Below are 23,899 nucleotides of genomic sequence, written 5' to 3' on the forward strand. Positions count from 1 at the left end.
ATTTCTCCGTGCAGAGATTAGGTGTAATGATTGTTTGCCATTGAAACTTCATTCTGGTTGTAGTCTGAAGCCTGCTTTGGATTTTCACTGGTACATTGCCTTCAGTTGACCTTTTGCACAAGAACAAACTTCATCCAGACCCAGCAGAAAGATTAAATACTTTCTTGGCTGTGGAAGAAGGTGGCTATAAAAGAGACAGTAATGAAAGATAAGGGGACAGGTAAAGATCAGTAGAAGCATATTTATACTTATATATATAGCAGTATATCAGCTCCAGGTATATGCTGCTGAAAGGAATATTTGTTCCTCAGATAGTCATCAAGACCTGCTTTTAGGTCCAGCAGACTTGAAATGATGTCTGGTTGGTGCTGCATATTTCATTATATCAGTTGGTGCTTGCTGGAAAGGAGGGAAAAAGAATGAACTCCATTCTCTCACTTGGATACAGCATATTAAAGGTAAGCTTTGATATGAGATGATTTAATTCGTCTACTGCTTGCTTAAATAGTATATTGTGTTTTTGCAAAGGAGGTGTAGCAGTTAGTCATGAGAAATGGAATTTGCTTCCAGCTCTGAAGAGGGGATCAGAAAATGGCTCTCCAGAGTAAAAAGCATTTACAGTTGCAGAAACAATAGTGTACATCGCCTTTCTGAGCCTTTTCAGAAGGCTCAGCTACCCTAGTTGGATCTCACACAGTGGGTTTAGACTTTTGCAATTGGCCCTTACCCTTACATTCTCCTGGATCTCAGGCACATCAGCTGTGCAAGCTGCGGCACCTCTCCTGCACTGTTCTGTGCCATGTCAGATGGGTCACTGCTAACTTGCAGCACAGTGTCAAGGACTCTCCTCCTGACATGCCTATACCAAATGTCTCCCCTGACAAATTGCTTTGCTGTCAGGATCGTTGGAAAGAGAGAAACTTGAGACACCTTCCTGGTCCTCTGAAGGAACAAGTGCTGATGTTAAGGAAGGTCTATGCCTATCATCACAGACTCACTGAGGGATTGTAACCACATGACTTCACACTCTTAATTTTTTTTTCTTGACCTAACTTTGCAAATGGATTAGCTGTAAATCTGTCCAGAGCTTTGCACTGCCACAACAGTAATAGCTATTATTATGATTGTTGAAATATACTGCTAAGTCTCATAGAAATGATTCAGCTGGCTGTGTATTTCCCTGAATATTTTAGTATTATAAGAAAGTATAAAGTCCCCACCGTCACAAGATTTGAGGTTCCATTTATACAGTCAATGCACTGCAATTAGCCTCCTCAAAAACATGGAACGGGCAAACATAACCTGCAGTTGCTAGCTGGGAACCCTCATTCTGCTATACTGTATCCTGAAGAAAATACAGTATGTCCTGGAAACGCTAATCAGAGTCTAAATGCAGGATGCTTTGGTTTACTTTGGCATACAAGGATTACAGAGAAAATACTTCAATGATTTGGGTGTATAATGGTGGTTGAGGCTTTGGCAGTGAAGGAGAAGAACTGATGATTTGTCTCCGGTCAGACGTGTTGAGGGGATCTTTTAGCTATGCATGCCTTCTGTGGGCTCTCCCAAACATCTGTCTGACCTCAGAGCGGCTGCCTCGTTACCTCAGAGCTCTCAAGCCTGCTTGTACCTGGTATGTCCCTGCTCCTTCCTTGCACATGCATTTCAGATGATTGTCATCATTTCAAGGTTTGATTCTATGTCTTCACTTCTGAAGTGTCTTAGGAGTGAACACTGATGGAAGCACATATAGTTGAGGTACAAGGAAGGAACGGGGAGTTACTAGCAGAGGGGTTCCCAGCTTTCTCTTCAATGTGATTGCAGCCATGCTAAGCTTTGTCCAGGTATTCCAAAATGCGATGTAAGCAGTCACTGCAACTGAAGTCTGTATTGTTTCAAGGGAACAACATAATTGTTTTGACATACAGGTGTTTTATTTAATTTGACCAGATGGAACAACCCCATTTAGATTCAGAATACAGCCAATCGTAGAACAGGTTTTTTTTCAAGCAAGAAATATTCTACCATAAATATACAAGCTTTACACTTGGGAAGATGGAGAGGAAAATTTTATCATCAATGCACGAAACTGTATAATCATTTATAATCATTCTCCTTCCAGCTGTAAAGAGTATGTCTCTTTTCAGTGTATACTGTCATATTCAAATGCTGGCTAAGTGCATGTTTTGCTTTCCAGTATGGATGATTCTCTTGGCAGCAGGGGGACATTCTGCAGCCTTTATTACAAAACCTTACTCCTTTAAATTATGGGTTTTACCCCCTCTGCAGGGCTGCCCCCAGTCCCTACCCAGGTCTGTCCATGGACAGCCCTTCCATTAGCAATGACAATGACGTTGAAGGGTGCAGGCCGTGAGTCACAGGTAAGAAAGCTAAGGAGAGAAAACATGGGTCTGAATACAAAAGAGGGCTCAGCTGCTCAAAGCATGGTCATTGCACCTGTATACCAGGGAGACATGTACACCGTCCTCCCAGTCTAGAGGAAAAATTGTTGTCACCGTAGCAAAATAAAATTTACAGGTCACAAGATGGCAGCATAATCTCAGTAGTCAGGGTGACAAAATTTGAGGGATCAGGTCATTACTCTTCCTCAACTCAAACTCCTATTTTGAACAATCAGAAACTCCTGTGTCTAACTAGCTCGTGCTTCCTGGGCTCTAAACTACTGTGTGTATAGGTGAAACTATTATGTATGTAGGTGAAAATCCTGTTACATCACTTTTCAAACTAACCTATTTAATTTAAATTCAGATGCACTGTGATAGTGTTGAAATAAATTTCTCACCTGGAGTTCAATACTGAACAAAAAATTAGACCAGCATGTTATCTAACTAATCTATTAAAAAAGCAACATTTATGGAACATTGACTTTGCAAAGCCTATGCAACTGAGTCATGTTTGTTATATTTTCCCTTCCTTTCTGCTCTTGAGAGCCAGATATTCTGAATCCTGCCTCAAAATACACATTTCTTACTGAACATTAATTTTTTTATAGTAGTACTGAGTGAATATATTCTCTGTGAAGAGCTTATTTAATGTATTATTCTATTTCTGTTTGTGGGCTATGTAGTAACCTGTATTCAGTTTTCATCTGCCTGTTTGCCTGCCTCTCTCTGTCTCTGTGTCTCACAAAGAAATCTGCCTATTCTTACTATTCTTTGTGAGCTGTACCTTTCGAATGTGCAGTACTTGATTTGGAAAAAAAGAACCGTGCTAGGGAGAGATGATTCATCACATCAGCCACCGTATTATATAACACAGAGTGATAACAACTACTGAGAACATTTCTGGCAGCAATATTCCCACTTGTGAATTGAAATACTTTCCTCAGGACTGTCTGTCAAAATAAATAGAGGTATCTGCATATACTTGGAAGGAAAACAAGCCATGAGAACAAGGCATCTATCCATTTTCAAAATTAATTGCAATTTTTTGTGATATTACTGCAGAATTAAACCATGGATAGTTAGGTGCACCTTCCAGGTGCACTATTTTGAGAAGAACGTAGAATCATAGTTCTACCAGTTGCTTGCATCTACCAAGTGAATATGATGTTTTGGCACATGTGCAAACTGTGCTTATGCGTATTTACTTGCCGAACTTACAGGAGAGTTTTCAGAGGACACTTTCGCAAACATCAGACTTTTGAACATATGCTGAAATCCCAAATGGTCATTGGCTTTGGTTCTGTGTACCTGTTCAGATGACAATTGTTCTATCCAAGTTTACTCTCACGAGTTAGTAAAGTTGTATCTGAGCATCCCTAAGCTAAATTTAATAAAGCAAAAGAAAAAATGAGAAAGTTGTACACTGCCCTTTCCATTAGCACCTCGTTTCTGGGCTGAGCAATTGGCCACATGGTGTCACTGTGTCTTAAGGCAGCAAAAGCTCTAGCAATAAAGCCTTTAGCAACTCCGAGTTTTCAAAGTATCCCAGCCATGTGGTATTATCTAAGGAGACACTTCAGCAAAAATGGCAAGGTCATGGAAGCTTCGCTGTAGGAGTGTTTTAGGAAGATGTTTCATACAAAGCATTTCTTTCCCACCTTCTTTTACCTTCCTGGAATACATCAGAAATGTTTTTAGCTCAGAAGTGCTTGGTCTCCAGATATCTGCATTTGGGAGCATGCTTATATGGAAAGCTTTATCTTAGGTTGTTGCAAGTCAGAGATTTAAAAATTCAGTGGTGCTGGACTCATCCTAAACTTTAGTCTCTTCTCTTTTCCTTCTGTCTTTGTAAATCTGAATGTGCAATATCCTTTGGCGCTGCTGAGCAGAGGAAACTTGGCCTTATGGAGCTCAGAGCAATATAAACTGCAGCTCCTGGGACCCACAAAATACCATTTAATCCCTGCTAGTCCTGAAGAATGCTTTGCACAACACACCTGCTCAAGAGAGCTATGCCAAAAGCTGATGTATTGGGTGTTTAAGGAGTTTCGTAATGTACAGCTATAGCAACACTGAGAGAAACAGTTGTGTACAGATACAGTATGAGCCTTAGCCAAGAAAATGATATCTGGCTCAGGGCATATTGAAAGACTGAAGAATCTCATGCAGTGATAAGTGTTGGTGTGCACTGTTTCTCCTGTAAAATGGTAAGTAAGCCTAGAGTAGCAGCCCTTATGCTAACATCCTGATAGTCTGCGTAGGTTAGATTAAGATTTTGTAGGAAGAATAAATGTCTGGCAATGACTTACCACCTATGTAGAGTGCAAGGTGCTTTGTTTTGATTGATAGAACATTAGGTAGTTGCAATGCTTTTCCTAAGTCAGATGCTCTGCTTTGTATGAAGCTTATTCTCTCCGTAGCTGCTGAGAATGATAGTGCTGTTTTAAGATGTGTATTTCTTAGTGATAGTTTTGCTACTTATTTTCTTTGAGCCCGGAGTTCACTTGTAATATACCTGTTTTGATGGCCACATCTTCAATTTAGTGCATGGTCAACTCATATTTAGAGTTATTAGGTCTACAAAGCATGGGTCTGTGAAAATTCTGGTGCTTTGGTATGAATTTTGGTGCAATAGTATGAATTGAGGAAATGGCTGTGTTAGTCTGCTCTTGAATGTGACATGACACTAAATGCTAAATAAAACCTGGATTGTCAGATCTCACAGGCTAGAGTGGAGCAGAGATGCCCTGGAGTATGTGACTCCCTTGAAGAGGCAGCAACAGCATACAGGGTGGGTTTGGAAGACCAGAACACATTTTTAAGTAGCAGATAAAGTTGTGTTTCTTCTTGTTACTTGCAATGTAACAACAGCTTAGAAGTATGTTCAGTGATGTTTATTTAGGAACACTTACTTGAATATGATTTTGGCCTATGACTCCTCCCCTTTCCCACTCACCATTGCTTCTGTTATTATCTTAACGGTAAGAATTCTCCATTGGCCTCTGTGCTGGCGGTGGCCCTTAGTGTGGGAGCTTCTGCAGAGGGTAAAATGTGATGTGGTTCATCCTGGGGGAAGAAGAGCCTGAAGCAGAAAGTAGCGTTGAACAGTAGTGCAGAAAAGCAGATGAGGTCTGCTGTAGGAGAAGGTGGAACAGGCAAACTTGGGAGTAAATCAGGCACGTTGCCAAAACAATTTGTCTTTGTTTCACAAATCTTGGAAATTGCTGACCTCGTTATCTAGACATACAATGTCTTTTGGTAGTGTGCAAGGGAGTTCTATCATAACTATAATTATACTAATGGCACTACTGCCATGATGGTATATAAACTATAAACAGGAAAGGCTGAAACCCACTGACACAGATGAGATGCAAATGAAGGGCTGGTGCCTCTACTATAGGAATATGAATAAGAAATGGAAATTGACTGAGGAAATCTCTCAAGATTTGTCTCCGGGAACTGCCTTCAAAATGTTTGCTTAGGGAAGAAAAGTGTGAAGAAGGGGAAGGGTGTGTTTCTACCCCTTGTGGTTTTATGTACCCCAGGCCCTGGAACCAAGGCTCCTTTGGAGAAAGCTTTTACATGTTGTCCTGTGCAATGTATTTTCCGGGAAGCTCTGTTGCACCGTATTTGTTGGAAGAGGTACACTATATATCAGTGCCAAGGGCGTTTAGTTTCTAACGTTATAAGACTACAGAGCAAATCTTCTTGAAATAATGGGAACAGCTTCTTTCTTCATGTGAACCTTTTTTATAAAGCACATAAACCATCAAAGCCTATAGTTATTAGTCAACTACAGGCTCCTAATACATGTTCGAGATGTAAAGAAAAGGTTGATGCATGGAAGAAAAAGAGATTTTTAAAGCTAAGGTCAGCTATGGTTATTTAGTCTGATCTACACAATGCATGCATTTTTGTCAGTAATTCCTGAATCAAGTTCCTAATGTCTGATTGAGCTACACATAAAAGACAATCATCCACTCTTGATTTAAATTTAGCTATCATGTGGGAGGGAAATGTGGTGTGGAGGCTGAGAAAAGTCAAAGGTCAGAATGTGAAAGGAAGGTGTAGGAGGGAAAATAGATAGTTTATCTATAACACAGGTTTCAAGGATCAGAAATAGAATTTATTGTTATTTATGGTACTGTGGCTGTGCGAAAAGTCAACAGAGAAGTGAGCCCCATTTTGCTAAAAGTGATAAAAGTTCCCAGATAAGCTGTAGACCTTGCTCAGAAAAAAACCTGCAATCTAAGTAGATTACATAAACACCAATGCAAACACCAACACAAATCAGAAAATAGAAGTAAAAGGGCAGGACTTAAACAATAATTAAGCCTATGAATAAAATTTGATATGATATGTTATGTTTTTTGTGGGGAGCAGAGAGGGGAGAGTAGGCTAATATTCTTTTATTATTTGCTTGTGCTCCAATTCATCACTTATGCACCTGAGGTGGCACTTTAACTGTGATTTTTATCCTATTATTATCAGTTAGACTATTCCTGAGAGGAACATGTGTAAGTGTGTGAGAGGATTAAAGCTTTTGACTTTTTAAATGCATGAGATAACTACTCTGTGAATCTTTTCAGCACATCTTTTTCCAACAGCAAACAGACAACTTTGAACTTTCAGAATTTTACTGTAGGTTGGTTTTTGACTGGCTGAATTTTGACTAGCTCCCCTCAGTAATCTGGCGTGGTGAGGGACAGGAAGCATAGTGTAAGAGATGAGGATTTTCCTCATGCTTGGCACCACACAGGTAGCAGTAAAAAACCTGAGATGCTCTGTTGTCAGTATGTTTTACGTTAGACACTGTCCTGACGCAGACAGACCGCATAATGATGATGACTACATATGTCAGAAGGAAGGAAGTGAAGCTCGAATAGTCACAACCAGAACTAGAATTAATAAATCAAATAGATGTTCCTGACTCTAGAGGCTGAAGTGGATTGGCATGGGTTCATCTGTACAGTTCTTCTTTCAAAATGTTAGGTATAAAAGTTGTTAATAGACAGCTATTAAGGTCTGTTCCCATTTCGGAAAGCATCAAATAGCTTTACAGTATCACAGAATCACAGAATCACAGAATGTTAGGGATTGGAAGGGACCTCAAAAGATCATCTAGTCCAATCCCCCTGACGGAGCAGGATTACCTAGATCATATCACACAGGAAAATCTTTGTTTCTTGGTTTTGCAATGGATACCATAATATATTCCATTGAAGTTATTAATATAGACTTCCTAATACATGAGTATATCGAATGAAAAGTAAGTTGCCCTGCTTACTATTTCTTACAGACTGTCCCTGGTGCCGAGTGAAACCATTAATTAACTGTCTGACTCCGAGGTTGTTCCCCACAGAGTAGAAGCATGTTTTGCTGGGGACAAGTGAATAGCATTTAGCTGCATCTGTAATAATGTAATACAACCACTCATTTAATTTGATTCAGAGCCACATAAGGCTAGACAATGCCCTATGTGGAACAAGAAGCATCCTCAAATATGAATTCAGAGGGTGGGACACATTTCTGACCCATGCTATGTCTGCTGAACGTTTTGGTGCTCTCTACACCATGTGTAAAATGATGTCTCCCATTATACAGACACTTAGTGGGGAATACATTAAATTTCTCTGAAAATTGACAGTATCAGTATACAATGTTTGCGTTCATAAATGGAAGGTGTCTGAAAGGGATGTTTTCAAATTGTAATTATTTGGAGGAAGGGCCCGTAATATTGTGTAACAATAGAATCACGATAGTTTTTCTTTGCGTTTCTAGTTTGTCTTTCCTCTGAGTTGCTCCATTTTCCCTGATCTCAGGTCAACTGGCTGTTGCTACTTTCATTTGACACTACAAATTGTTCACTAACTTGCCTAAGATGTGCAGAGAATTTATGACAGAGCCAAGGAGTATTCAAATGGAGCAGGGGGTACAATACCATTTTAATTCTCATTTCCTCTCACCTCTTTTTCCTGTAAGCAACAGCATGCAGTTGTTGCATAAGGCATTCCGTGTTCCACATATCTGTCCATGTTGTCAGCTGTTTGTGATTCAAGTCTGAGGAGGAGGAAGAAATATGAGGTGTGTTAACAAGTCAGGTACTTCCTATTCACAATTCTAGCATACACGAGGAAGTGACATCTGATGAATAGAGCTGATCATAAGTTTTCTGATGCAATACTTCTCCTTTTGAAAATGTTGATTGGATTCTGTATTGCTGGGTTGGCCAGTTCTCCAGCTTCATGGAAACCTGCTTGGAAAGTTGTCATGCTGTTGTAAACCTTGTGGACCCACTTGGCCTGTTCCACTGGCTACCCATCATTCTGTGATGCCATGACAGTGCTGGCTTCTCCCAGTTACCAGGAGCTACCCCCTAGGCTGGTGAGCAGTTGAGCTGCCCATTAGATGTCCTTCAGCTCTTGGCCAATTCCTTTACTTCCAGCTTCCTAGATCTCTTAGCTTCGAAGCTCCTAGCCTGCCCAGGTGGGTGCCTAGCCACCCATGAGGTAGAAAAACAACTATGGAGGCAAGGTCTGGGCGTGTGAACTGAGGTACCAGCCCAGAAATGAATCAAAATCTTTCTTATATATGTGAATGAAACCTTTTTGGGAAGGGTGAAGGGAGGCGTGCCAACATGATTTCCTCTGTGGAATGAACATTCCAGTTCCCAGCACTGGTGCAGGCAAGTCACAGGATATTTTACCTTTTTGCGGTTCACAGCTTGCTTGCAAGTACTTGGCTGACAAATGCATTCAGTATGTGTGTGAGTACACAGTAGGGAAGACCCAACAATTAGTGGATTTGAATCATACAAGGTGAGGGTCTCTGCAGCTTTGCAACGTATCTATTGCATGGGGAGAGATTGCAGAGTACAAATTGCGTGTGTTGCAGAGAAGGAAGCATTACTGGTTTGAGCTCCACTGCATTGGCAGGCTGTGGGTGAGGCTTGATTCCTGGAGGCATTTATGGGAGAGGTCACCATCTGACATCTAGTCTTCCATCAGATCTCTGCTCCTGGAAGCTGGAGTTGCTGAGCGAGTGCATCACCTCCAGCCCAGACTCTCCCTGGCTAGGCCCAGGAGACCTATTTTTGTGCCTTTGGCACGTAGACTGGATCCTCTGGCAAAGGAGGCAGCGTAGGTAGCTTATTTTAATGTTCCGTTCTGAAGAGACTCAATTCCTCTCATGACCTACACAAAATTTTTCTGGCTTGTTGGCCATATCATGTCTCACCTGCCACATAAACCATGAATGTTGGAGGCCTAAGGTTAAAAGCACCCTAGTTCATTGAGATGCTGAAGGCTATAAATTTCCATTGGCTTTGGTATGAATTTCTATTCTGGGTTCTCAGGTTTCAAGAAGCATTGTACAAAAATCTGAGGAGCTTCAGAAGTCCCAAGGTTATTACCTGAATTAAGAGGTTAAAAAAGAGCTGTGCCTGTGAAAAATCAGTTTTCTACTAGAATGAAAGCATTTAAAATTGCAGTGAAGTGTTTGTTTTATGTGCTGCTGAAACAGAAGAATTAAAACAGACCGAATATGCATGCATAGAGACAGTCAGAGATAGTATCAGTCTCCATGGATGACTCTGCCTTGGCACAGGTTAGCGTAGCTTTCCTGAGAACAACTGAGACGCTCAGTGTGTTTCAAGTGCCAGGCTCTCTGCTCGCACTTGTCTGCTTTTTGCACTGGGTTAAGGGGAGCAGGTGACAGAAAGCTGCTTTAACACTGCTGGAATAAAGCTGAGAGTGCACTCAGCAAGGTGAATTTCCAGTTGCCCTATTAGGAAAACTTTCTGACTTCTTTTTGTGACAAGAATGGTACAAATGGTCTAAAAGGACAGACACATATGTAAACAAGAAATTTTTCTCATCAGAAATATTTTCTATAGGGATAAGTATCAATGCAGAAGGAGCTTTTGTATTAAAATCCGCATGAGACTGTAGAGCCCATGAAGTCCTCATGAACTAGTCTTCTGCTGTCAGAAGTTATAATCCACCAGGAGTGAGTCACAGGGTTCTTAATTGCTGTAAATAAGCTTGCAAGGCTTAGTCAAACTCTGTTTTTTCTGTTTTAAATTGTTCCCATAGCTTGGTTGATGTCTAGAGATATTGTTTTTAAAAAAAAAGATACAATGAAGAACATAAGTGAAGGAAGGGAAAAATTCTATTTTCAATTTTGACAACCTTGCAGTAACCTTAGAAGAACCATACAAAGAGGTAGTGAAAAACCCCCATAACTTTCTGGTACTGGGGTCAAGGACTTGTAATGATCCACTTGCAGGGATGTGCGCTGAACTGTCTAATGTCTTTTCCACCTCTGATACTCATTTCCACATGAGTCTTGATGTTTTAGGCAGTGCTTATGGACAATGCTATTTGCCCATCATCAGATTCCCACTATTGACCTCAAGGTGAGTTTGTACGTTCTAGTAAGCTGAGGTAATAGCTACATGCCACTAAAGAAGGGCAGTCCTGGAAATCCCTCAGAAAAAGGAAAAGAGTAATTTTCTATTGCTTCGGCTCCTCAAATAAGGTAGCATTTGGCCAGAAGAGTGCCAGAGCCAATACTATGGCGTAGAGGCAGAACACTTTAAGCTTGGGATGGGATGGGATGGGAGCAAGACCTCCTCTTTTAGTGACAGCTAGCTCTTAGGTGAGTTTTGCTGCAACATGAAACTTCACCCTCAGATATTTTTAAGACTTGAGCATTTTCAGATATTTACCAACTATTCTGCACCAGTATTCACTTCTTCTTGGTGACCAGTATGCCTGCTACACAGGCATACTTTGCAGATATTTCCAAAGCTACTGGTGATATACTTGGATGTATTCAATTCACTCTGATACTTGGATGTATTCAGTTCACTCTGAATTGGCTGTTTCTGTATTTCTTTACCCTATCTCTATGCTCAGATGAGTGGTTTTCTTACATTTACATGTCACTAAAGTCTTCCGGATTACTTAAGGTAGGACATAGGCTGGCTGATGCTAGCTTCATTTAACAAGCCTACCCATTAACTATACTAACCTACAGAATAACATAGTGAGGATACCTGCTAACTGTCTTTAGTCTTGGTAATTTGGGGGGGCTACTTAGAGGATAAGTTACTGCCAAGAATGAATGAATTGAACCCTTAATGGTTTGTATATTTTTTTCAATAAATCCTTGTATATCTTTTTCCCTTTCTGAGCCAACATCTAAGGGCTGTGCTCAGGTAAAGGTAGAACCTTGAATAAAATCACATACAAGGCTGAAAGAGGATTTGACACAGCAACAGGATTAGAAAGGAAGTACCGCTATGTGTGTCATACAATCACTGTAACCTTTGTTTTTTAATGACTCTTGCCCAGTATAATAACATTCAGTAGCAAGCATTTCCTTAGTAGGTCTTGCCCCAAAGAACAAAGTCATAGAGGGTGAAAAAGAATAGGAGAAAATAAGAGTTACTTTCTTAATTCTAAAAAAGTGACTATTAAAAAAACACAAAAAGGTTGGTGGCAACTATGAAAGAAACCCTTCTCTTGATAATTTGAAGCTAAATACCATAACCATAAGTCAAGCCTTCCTGTCAGCCAAGTGGTAAAGTACAATACTTACCTAACTCTTCTGAGGTCTTTACTCAAGCAATTTCATGCTGACATCAATGTCAGACTATTTGAATAAGATCTGAAGATAAAGGTCTCAGAAACTGGCTTGAGTGGAATGACATTGAAATATCTTACTCAATTATTTCAATTAGATGCTCTGCAATCACTTGGTTTAAAATAAAAAAACAATTTCTAAACATAAACACAGTGGGTTCAACGTGTGGCTTTACATTGACGTTTCTTGGAAAGATAACACTCCAATCCTCAGATACCCCAGGTAAGTAATAAGCAGCTTCCTCCCGTCCTGAAGCTGCAAAGATCACTATCTTGCCATATTTACAACCACACCTGCAAAGTATCTAAGGAAATTAGTAGCTCTCTTACTCTGGCCAGGAAAAAGAGCCAGTGATACTGGCTTTAATGTATGGTATCTTTATTTAAGATTGCAGTGGTTCAGGAGACAGGTTAGAGGATGTAGCACCTTTTACTTTTCTGAAACAGGTCTAGGTCTTGATAGCCAGAAGGACGGTCCATTTACAAACGCTGTTCTTGCCTGACTGCTACACAGATAGACAACTTGGTATTTTGTTCTAATTAATATTAGGTGTGCTGAAAATGGTTGTTTGGAAAGCATTCAAAGATCTAAATATAAAATTAGCTGTGTTGTTTTACTCAAAAAGAATGGGGTGGGGGGAAACAGTGAAAAATTAGAAAGCTTTTATTTCAAAGTTTTATGTTTTGGTTTTGAAAGGTCCCCAAATCTGGCATTTCTGAAGCTTTGCTTTATAGCTTCTAGTTTCACATGGCAATGTTGAATTGAAAAATGGAGGTATATTTTAATAAAGCTTTTTTTGTTTGGATTATTTTTTGCAGAGGTTAAATAACCCAGGTATAAAAAAAATAGTTGGGGGATGAGCTAGGGAAAAAGAAGGCTTTTTTTTCCTCAATTTCTGAGAACGTTTTGAATTTTTTTGGTTCAAACCTGATCAAACCTGATCAGAATCAACCTGATTGATTCTGTGATTCTGTGATTCTGTGAATTTGACTATAGACAATTATTTTATCAGATTACTATAATTTTTCTAAACCAGCCACTGAACTGAACAAGGTATGAACTGGTTTATGAGGCAAAGAGAAAGCAACTATCATGTCCCATTGTCACTGTCTGGCACAACAAGAAGTCTCCACAAAGCTGCACGGTCTTCCACAGAATCACAGAATCACAGAATGTTAGGGATTGGAAGGGACCTCGAAAGATCATCTAGTCCAATCCCCCTGCTGGAGCAGGATTACCTAGACCATATCACACAGGAACGCGTGCAGGCGGGTTTTGAATGTCTCCAGAGAAGGAGACTCCACAACCTCTCTGGGCAGCCTGTTCCAGTGTTCGGTCACCCTCACTGTAAAGAAGTTTTTCCTCATATTTATGTGGAACCTCCTGTGTTCCAGCTTGCACCCATTGCCCCTTGTCCTGTCACTGAGAAGATGTCACTGAGAAGAGCCTGGCTCCATCCTCATGACACTTGCCCTTTACATATTTATCAACATTAATGAGGTCACCCCTCAATCTCCTCTTCTCCAAGCTAAAGAGGCCCAGCTCCCTCAGCCTCTCCTCATAAGGGAGATGTTCCACTCCCTTAATCATCTTCGTGGCTCTGCGCTGGACTCTCTCTAGCAGTTCCCTGTCCTTCTTGAACTGAGGGGCCCAGAACTGGACACTATATTCCAGATGCAGCCTCACCAGGGCAGAGTAGAGGGGGAGGAGAACCTCTCTCAACCTGCTAACCACACCCCTTCTAATACACCCCAGGATGCCATTGGCCTTCTTGGCCACAAGGGCACACTGCTGGCTCATGGTCATCCTGTTGTCCACTAGGACCCCCAGGTCCCTTTCCCCTACGCTGCTCTCCAACAGGTCTGCCCCCAACTTGTACTGGTACATGGGGTTGTTCTTGCCCAGATGCAGGACTCTACACTTGCCCTTGTTATATTTCATTAATTAAGTTTCTCCCCGCCCAACTCTCCAGCCTGTCCAGGTCTCTCTGAATGGCTGTGCAGCCTTCTGGTGTGTCAGCCACTCCTCCCAGTTTTGTGTCATCAGCAAACTTGCTGACAGTGCACTCTATTCCCTCATCCAAGTCATTAATGAATATATTGAATAGTACTGGTCCCAGTACCGACCCTTGAGGGACTCCGCTAGACACAGGCCTCCAACTGGACTCTGTCCCATTGACCAACACTCTCTGGCTTCTTTCCTTCAGCCAGTTCACAATCCACCTCACTACCCGATCATGCAGACCACACTTCCTCAGTTTAGCTGCGAGGATGCTGTGGGAGACCGTGTCAAACGCTTTACTGAAATCGAGATAGACCACATCCACAGCTTTACCACCATCTATCCACTGGGTTACGTCCTCATAAAAGGCTATCAAGTTGGTTAAGCATGACTTCCCCTTGGTGAAGCCATGTTGAGTGCCCCTAATGATCCCCCTATCCCTGATGTGCCTAGAGACAGCACCAAGGACAAGTTGTTCCATCACCTTTCCGGGGATGGAGGTGAGGCTGACCGGTCTATAGTTACCCGGGTCCTCCTTCTTGCCCTTTCTGAAGACTGGAGTGACATTCGCTTTCCTCCAGTCCTCAGGCACCTCTCCCGTTGCCCACGACTTAGCAAAGATGATGGAGAGTGGCCTAGCAATGACTTCCGCCAGCTCCCTCAGCACCTGCGGGTGCATCCCATCAGGGCCCATGGATTTATGGACGTCCAGGTTGCTTAATTGGTCCCTGACCCAGCCCTCATCTACCAAGACAGATTCCTCCTCTATCCTGACTTCTTCTGGAGCCTCAGGGGTCCGGGGCTCCTCAGGACAGCCTCCAGCAGTATAGACAGAGGCAAAGAAGGCATTCAGTAACTCCGCCTTCTTTTTATCCTCTGTCTCCAGGGCCCCTACCTCATTCATCAGTGGGCCTACATTGCCTCTAGTGTTGGCTTTACCTGCAATGTATTTGAAGAAGCCCTTTCTGTTGTCCTTGACCTCTCTTGCAAGGTTTAATTCCAAGGAGGCCTTAGCTTTCCTAGTTGCCTCCCTACATCCTCTGACAACAGACTTATATTCCTCCCAAATATTACAACAGAGTTATATTCCACCTCTGTCTCCTTGATGGTGTGGTTGGATCTGGCCCTAGGAAGATCCATCTCTTATCTCTACTTAACAGATTTCATGGGATGAATACACAAATGTTCTCAAACAAAATCATAGGAGATTTATATTTATAGGAGAGTGTTTCAGTGATTGCCATCCTTGCTTGTGAAGCTGTTAGGATCAAGCATGGTAGGACTATGAAGACAGTGCTTCACTGAGGACATTTTTTGGTACACCAAAGCTGAGACATGCTTGTATGAAATTTTGCCGTTTCTGGGGTAAATAATGAACTCCACTAAATGAGTCTTCAGTACCTTTTGTAAGCTCTGTCCCTGTTAGCTTTTAAGTTTATGCCAGCAGTAGGATGTTCCAAATCACAGCCATTTAGAGGGGCCACCACTCTACTGCTTGGTTTCTGGCAGCTCAGCTGTGACTCTGAGTAGCTTCTTGCAAGGGGCTGTTAGTGAGCAGCCCACAGCATAAGTTGCATGAAGCTGAACACTATATTAATTAACTTTTATTTCTTGCATACTGGGAACAGCATGGGCTTGCATTCCTTCCATTCTGATTCTGTTTCACATACTCTCTTATGTGCATTATCCGAGTGCCAACAGGTAGGGTATGAAGCAATTTAAACTCAGTGCAATTTGATATGCCTTTTAATGTCTTTTTTTCCCCCTCATAGCTTATTTCCAAGTAATTTTCTTAATATTAATTCAGAAAAGAAATAAGTTTTGGTCATAAAGGTGGAATGAAACCAGCTTAATTAAGCTGTAAATTTTTTCTAGCATCCTTCTCCCCTGTGTTCTGAACAGCCTTTTACAAACTTGAAACTGCAGATACAGTGTTATATGTTCCGAATCTAACAACTCCACTAGTATAAGCCTGGCATGACTATGTCCTCCCTATAGCAAGGGGAGGGGGAGGACTTTCTGTACCCCCTTGAAGATATTGCCTACTATTTGGCTAATTTGCTAATGCATTGTGCTGTGCCCTCTTTGCTTTAGATTTAACCTTTTAGTTTTGTCCTTCCTTCTTTATGCAATTGACTTTCTTTGTCTTTCTTTCACCATGCTGTACATTTTTTGTGTCTGTAGTAAGTCCTGACATCACGTAGCCCATCTCCCTCATGTCCAGGAGGAAATGGACATGGTACTTGTCAGCATGCTTGTTGACAAGCAACACAAAATGTTGTATGTATTTTGGCCATGCTGATTTGCTGGAAACATTAACTTCTTAGAGAGTCTGTTGGAAAAATTAGTTCCATAGCTCTCCAAAATAACTTTTGCACCTTGATTTGAAGTCATTCTGGGAGCTTTTTTCCTTCTTTCCTGTTCCATTAAGACCTGGGTGTCCAGCTGTTCTGTTTTTAACATGTTGCTCCGTTTCCAGGCAGACATACCCCTCTTTGAGTAGAGTTCATTTTTCTCTGGCTGTTTTTCCATTTGCCTTCTCTTGAGGAGGTAAATTTGTCAGCCTGCTATTTTGGTCTCTCAGTTCGCTACAGCAGCAGAACCTGTGATCAAAGCTGCAACAGCAATATAAAGGAGGAAAACCAAAACTCCACTCTGAATAAGAGCTTTTTTCCCCTTTTTCTCTGCTTTTTTTTTTTCTTATCTCTGGAAACGGGATGCTACAGACTTCTGTGTCCAAGGAAGCATGGAGAAGAATGCTTGCACCACAGTCTTGACTGCTGCTGTAAAAATGCCCAAGTGAGGCTGTCAAAACAATGTTACTGCAGGAGTGCAAGACCTGCATGGTTAATTGCTCTGAACCCCAGATTGCTTTCTGATGAGCTTGGCTTATTTTTCTGGGAGTTTTGTAGCTGCCCTTTGAATTGTTGCACATACTCAGCAGACCTTCATTTGAGATATCTTTCTTTTTAGTATTTCAAAGTTGGCAACCTAACTATGCACTCAAGTTCGCAGCCTGCTGCTTGGGTAAGCCTGCATCCAGGCCTCACCGCTACCATGGTGGCTGCATTGCCAGCCACAGCAAAGTCTTTGTGATATGTCCATTTGAGCTGTTGGTTGTCACTTGTGTAAGCCCAGGAGCATCTGACTAGAACTGATTTTCAAATGGTGGCAGGTTTTTTTGTGGAAAATGCTTTAAAAAGTGGTTTAAAGGTGATCTACAGTGTGCATCTGAGTTTCAGGAAAAATCTAAAGCCAAAGATTTCAGGTAAACCTGTTTTCCTAAACAATTATTGTGGTTACATTTCATTTTTTTCTTCCCTTGCCAAAAGCCAAACTCATAACTACCATTCAATGAAAATTACCTCTTGACACTCTCCCTTTCCATCAGCATAAGGTGTCCACTGGTTGTTTGATGAGGCTTGGTCCTGTCTGATATTACTGTCCCACAGTGAGGACATATCTTCCTGCAAACTTATGGTGACCTCTAGGCCTTTCCAAGTCTGGGTCTGCATGACATCCATCATGAAATTGCAAGTGTGGATTAAGGTACAGCCAGAACAGATTGCCTGGAGCAATGTCCTGACAGGCACCCTGAGGGTTGTCTGTCAGCAGTCTGCACTAGGCTTGGGAGGGGTGGAGCAAGCCATGCCTGTGCCATCTCCAGAGGATACCTTAGGATCCACCGCTGTCACCAGCAAGCTGGTGGGGGAATAGGATGGGAAGCTGGGAGATGTCAGGTTGTCATGTTCTTCTAATAAGAAGTGTGAGGAGGGGAAAAGCCCAGAAGGTATGCAGATTTCCCTCTCCCTGCCAATATTTATCTCAGTTTCACCATCAGCTCTGCATTGGCCAGGTAATCATCCAGTAGGTACTTCTAAGTAAGGAGATTGATTTACGGGTTAGCAGAAAGATTCCCAGTAATATACTAATAGAAGTCCCTATTGTAGGGAGAGTTGAAAAGAGCATTCAGAAGTGGGTTGGTCTCCCACCAGAAATTTTAATAGATGAGATTTGTCTATCCCCTCCCTTTGATTTTTTTTTTCTGGAGTATTTTGTGGAAGAACTTAAAAGCTACTGGAAATTCAGCTACTGACTAGATAGACGGAAGAGATGGGGAGTGAAGGAAGACTTTTCGAACATGGCAGAATCCACCCAAAAACCTGGCAGGACAATACTGGGGCAATAACAAATTGTGAGAGGTAATAGTGTGACAGGCAAAGATGTGGTAACTGCAGCTTTCCTCTCACCTCTGACATTGCAGATCTTTCCCTCTCACACGTAGGTGTTCTCCACACAGAGGAGGCAGAGGGTGGAGCTCAGTGCCTGTATAAATTATATGTGTCTTTCAGGTTATTTCAGCAGCAACAACAAGCTGTGAGCGCATTTGTCAGCTGGCAGATCTGTTACCCAGACTGGGTTTTCTGTTGCTGTCGCCATCTTGCGTGTCATGGGGAGCCCACCAGCCAAGGTAAGAGAACTGCAGCTCCGTGCTTTGCTGTGGCCGGGCACCTTGCTGTTGGGACTTCCCTGCTCCGCTTCTCTCGAGCAAACTCCCTCCTCTTTGCATCTGCTGAGATGCGGAGACAAACGGCTGCTAGTGAGATGTGGCAGGGTCATATTGAACTTTGCAAATTTACCATTTTCCCCTTTTACCTGACTGTAACTAAAATGAAAGCAAGCTTCAGCGAAAACAAAACAAAAATGTGGCCCTTTTCTCTTATTGTGCGGTGTACGTGCTGGAGTGAACACCAGGAAGGAAGAGAGGGTTGGCCTTGATGCGTTTACCTCACTGTAAAATGAAAGTGCTTTAGCCCTGCTGCATGCTTTTCTCAGGATAGCACATATTCGTTGCTTGCCCCAGCTGAAAGAACCCAGCAGCTTTTTCTAGCAACAAAGCATAATTTATATTACTTTAGCTGCAGGGGAGAGTTCTAATGAGCTATTTGGCTGATTTAGCTATCTTTAATGTAATGTTTACAGCGTCTGTGATTCTAGTAGAACTATTTCATGTCTGGACTCGAGTAAGTTCCATTCAGAGATTTTAACTAATAGTTTTTAGTATAAATCAACAGAATTATTAGCTGAGAGTTATTTTCTCTTGTATATCTTCAAAAAGTAATGGATGCGGTGTCTGTAATGCAAGATGTGAATTATTTACAAACTAACTGTTCTTTATGTATCAAACCCTATGTCAAATTTTGCAGCAAATAAAAGAAATATGGGCATTCATGGGTTTTAAATACAGTGAGAAACAATGTTACATGCTATGGCTTATAGAGAATCATTAATGATTAAGAATAAAGAATACTTACTATACTTGTGTCATGGTAATGTTTGCAGGTGAAGTTAAAGATTCAGAAAAATATCAGTAACTTGAACAGATAGCTCAAATGATAGATTAAAAATATTGAAACATTGTATGCTCAGGACAAAGAATATAAATTGTAAATATAATGTACTTTCTGGATAAAATTAGTAGCTAATCTATCTACTTGTTAGACTCAGAGCTCTCTATCTGTCTTAGATATAAATATTATCTATAAATTTTAAATATCAATGTTGTATCTAATAAGATAATTCTGGATCTGATAGATAACTAGATAGCTTAGGTATAATTTTATCTAGAAAGTCTCAATTACAGCGAAAGTTCTTGCATTTCATCCTAATGCTGCAACTGCTATTCATGAGTATAGACATACTCCTGGTTAATAGGCAACACAGCCAAAAGGTTAGAGTACATGCATAGCTTTGGGTCAGAAAGCTATTCCTGAGGAAGGGTATTCATTCAATGCTGCAGGTAGGTCTGTCATTCTGTCAGGCAAATGCATTTTTCAGTATGTGTAAATTGGTAAATAGAAATAGAAATCAGAACAGAGTGGTTTTGTGATTTTTCTTTTATATTGAAAAAAGCAAGTTGCTTAGAAAATTGTGGATACTTTGAACTATCTAGGAAGACCTACTAAAAGTCTCCCAGTTGATTTTTTGCTGTTTAAAAAGCTACCAAATTGGCACAGAAGTGATGGACAATATTAATTTACAACTTGGTGGGAGTGCTTTTGATATTCGTAACAGGGTCTTTTCTTCTGCCCAGACAAGAATAGTCACTCTTTAACAGTTTTATTTTGTGAACTCTGGAATAATTTTTATGTGGTAAAATACTCAGAAATTCTGTCAACACAAAGCCCCGAGGTACCCACTCATACATGTAAAGAGGTGACTGAGAATTCGAACAGGGGATGCATCCCAAATCCACAATGAGTCTTGAAACAATCCATCAGTCATAACATGAAATGACAGTAACTGTAAGGCAGATTAGATTTGTTAACTAACTGTTCAGCTTCCAATGATAAGATTTTGGATAATTGTGATTTCCAAGGAAAATGAGACTTTCATGGTCATGCTCTCTCCTTCTATCCCCTCTCCTGGTTTTGCATATTTCTTCAGTCAGTCGCTTTTCCCACCAGAACTTTGCATTCCTCTAATTTTAATGGAAATAGGCAGCTGGTTGAAGGGCAAATTGCTAGCAGTGTTCTAACTGATGGAGGGATTAATAAACTTAGCTCATATTAGATGTTAAAGAATCTATGTGGAAGAGAGCGCTTTGGAACCAGGCTGGTCATGAAGCTTTTTTATAGTTTATAAGTTTACAGCTTTAACCTTAATTTGATAAATTGCCAAGTTGTAGTTGAACCAAATCTTCAGTATCTAAGATAAAATAAATAGTAAGAATATGCCAAATGATTACATTTGGTGTGAGATCTGTACATAAGGACTTTTTTTTTTTTTAAAAAAAAAAGACAAGAAAAAAGAGGTGGCAATGGGAGGAGGTTCCCAGATTGCCAGGCTCTGCAGAAACTACCCCCTAGAAAAATAACTTTCTAGTGAAGGTAGCTGTGAGATATTGTTTTAGGAGCAGCATGGAGGGGCAATAAGGAGTGAAATCAAAGATGGGAGCTGTTGATTGATAGGTTTTCTTCTTTCACTTCCATCCAAACACCATCTCGGTAGGCTGCTCATTGCTAGGGAGCTTTGAGAAGATTTCACACTCTCAAAGTTGTCTTTTTGTGATGAAACCTGTAAGTGACTAACTGCCTGTAAACAGGAGAATTATGTGTCCTCCTGAAGCTGACTGGCATATGACTGTTCTCTGGAAGCCAGACAGTAGGTCAGCAAATGTGTATTATTACAATCAGTGAGATGTTGGCAACAGATATGAATGTTCAGTTTGTTAAGTTTTGACACAGCTGTGGCAATTCTGCCATGCTAGTTTTATCTCCTGTTTATTGACTTTTCTGTATTCTAGACCTGAAATGACTCCCCCAAAACTTGCTTTGAGAATATAGAAATGTGGTTTAGTGCTAAATGCTATCAAGTGAAAAGAAGATTGTTTTTTTTTGGTGTTTTTTTTGCATTTTTTAGCCTATTCTTTAGTACTCTGGAGATGCTACTGTTTCTTGGTCTGGAGAGTTATCGTCTAGGATGCAAACATACACAGGTAGCTGAATACTGAACTCTGTCATTGGCCTCAATGTGGCACTACTAATTTTCCAGAAAAAAAAAAGCTACCTTTGACTCTGGGTATTTACAGAGGGGTTTTGTTGGTCTCTGTGTGCCTGTGCAGGAAACTATGGTTCTCCCAAGCAATTGGTCTAAAAAGAGCAAGACCAGTACAGCTGCAAGACTGTCAAGAGCTGTCTGGATATGGATATGTCTGTGCTTATCAGTTTGCATTAATCATGAAATTACACATTGCTTTTCATGTTAGGAAAATAGCAAATGGTATGTCTAACCATAATTATTTTTTTCTAGAAGGGTATTCTGGAGTGCCAGCACTTTTGGGCAAGGATGTTATTTTAGACCACCCAAATCAGACCCTAATAATCTGCTCTTGACCATTGTAGAAGAAAATTAGCTCTGCCTTTTTCTGATGAAAAAAAAAATTAGCCCATTTCTGAATGGTTATCACAGGCTGGAGTAACTGCAGTCTTGGGAGCAGGATGGCTTCTGGCTTCCTCTTGGGATTTGCACAGCCCATAGGGTTTATTATGGGCACATTTACCCATCTGAACCTGTTTATCTTTTACCCTGCAACAACACACGGGCTAAGCTGCACCAAATCAGAAGCAATGAACCGTCATCTTTGGTGATGTTTCTATTGGCAGGCAGATGTTGACATGTTTAAGGGAAGTGATTGCTGTTGAAAGGGGAAGGGAGGAGGAGTGAGGCTCTCTTGCTCCAGTGGGAGAGGACGAAAACATGACACCTATCACAACTAAGAGTACTCTGATGATGAACTGCAGACGCACCGTTTTTATAAGCAGTTAGGAAATTTTCATCACAAAAGGTTCAAAGCAAATTGTATACCAACATCCGTTTCTCCAGTGAAGGCAGACTCTGAGAATGGTTTGGGCTTCTGTTGAGCAAGGGGGAGGTTGATTACAAAATAACACAGAATTAACATATTAATTAAAAACAGCCCTGTAATTGGCTACATAATCCAATATTTCATGTTAATGAAACCCACTAGGAATGCTGACTGAGTGTTCCAGTTGGTACTTCTATGATAAATAACTATTTGCACAGGAAAATTAAGGTCAAATTCTTTCAGTGGGCAACTGGAATAATACGGAAGTGTCCTAACTGCAACTTGTAATGTCCATAATGCATTAAACTCAGAAGGTTTTAAATATGTCAGCTTCAAATTGGAGGAAAGCATAATAGAAACAGTTCTTGTCACACAAGAACAAATGTGTCTTGCAGTTTTATACAAAAAGTGTTTCAATCAAGCATTAAGAGGCCAAGAGACAGAGTACTCTGTGATATTGTAGGTTTAACAACAGGGTTTCTCTGCTCAGGGTGACTCTTGAATATTAATCTGAATTTAAAAAGGATGTAACTTTAAAAATGACATCATAAAATTTAATATTAAGCCTTTATTTGAACGTGCTAATTCACAGTTCAAATGGTATCCATTTGATGTAACATAATTTACCTCTAAACAAAACTGAATGAAACTGAATGAAGGCTATTCTCATCTCTAATAAACATGTCCAATAGTCTCCACCCCATTTAAAAAAATTTCAGATTAACTGTAGTGAGTGAGTCCTTCTATAGAGAAGTTCCTCCTTCCCCAGCTTTTTATGTCGCCAAAGTTAATCATTTCAGTGTCAGGAAGATTAATCTTGGTGCTAACTTTCAAAATAAAATTGTCAAATTATTTCATTACAGTGTAATGGGATACCCTCAGTTAGACAAATAGATACGATGTTTCAGTCGGTGTGTAGTTTACACTGCCATTCAAACTAATGAAACAGCTCCAACATGGTATGGCCCTTTTTAATTTATTAGTGGTAGCAGAACTGTATGTTATTATTGCTTATTATTGCTGACAAGCCATGCTAATATGCAAAAAAACAGATAAAACATTCAACAGAAAATTAAAAAGAAATTTAAATGTTCCAGTTTAAAAAAAGAACGAAACATTTTCCCGCTTTTAGTATTAAGATTGTCATGTGTCTGTATACATGTGTTCATTCAGGCTTATCAGAATGTCTTTTGAAAATGGGAAATATTTTCTGACCAGCTTGGGTTGGGAAGCTTAAGTCTTTGTTAGAGTTAGGAACAAGTAGCTTGAAATAAGCGTTACAATGACAGCTTGCCTGTGATAGAAATAAATCTCATGTCTGAAAGGGAAGTTGTTCCATTCCCATTAGGTATTTTCAAGATACCTAATGATGTGGGGGATTCTGTGATATTACGCCTCCAAAGCAGGGCACTTTTTTCTTCATATGGTCCATTCACTCAAAGTCAGTAGTACATTCCTCTAGATGCCTTCTGGTGAG

General features: G+C 40.6%; 1 protein-coding gene across 1 annotated transcript in view; it reads left to right on the plus strand.

Moving 5' to 3' along the window:
• Positions 1-359: 359 nt before the first annotated feature.
• Positions 360-23,899, plus strand: part of LOC137663145 (cytosolic phospholipase A2 beta-like) — a 54,277-nt gene continuing 30,737 nt past the window's right edge. The window contains exons 1-2 of the mRNA XM_068400047.1: positions 360-458; positions 18,407-18,525. Of these exons, the coding sequence (XP_068256148.1) occupies positions 18,505-18,525 (21 nt within the window). The 5' untranslated portion in view covers positions 360-458; positions 18,407-18,504. The remainder of the gene's footprint in view (positions 459-18,406; positions 18,526-23,899) is intronic.

This window comes from Nyctibius grandis, chromosome 4 (assembly GCF_013368605.1).
Source record: "Nyctibius grandis isolate bNycGra1 chromosome 4, bNycGra1.pri, whole genome shotgun sequence".
Classification (NCBI taxonomy): Eukaryota; Metazoa; Chordata; class Aves; order Nyctibiiformes; family Nyctibiidae; genus Nyctibius; species Nyctibius grandis.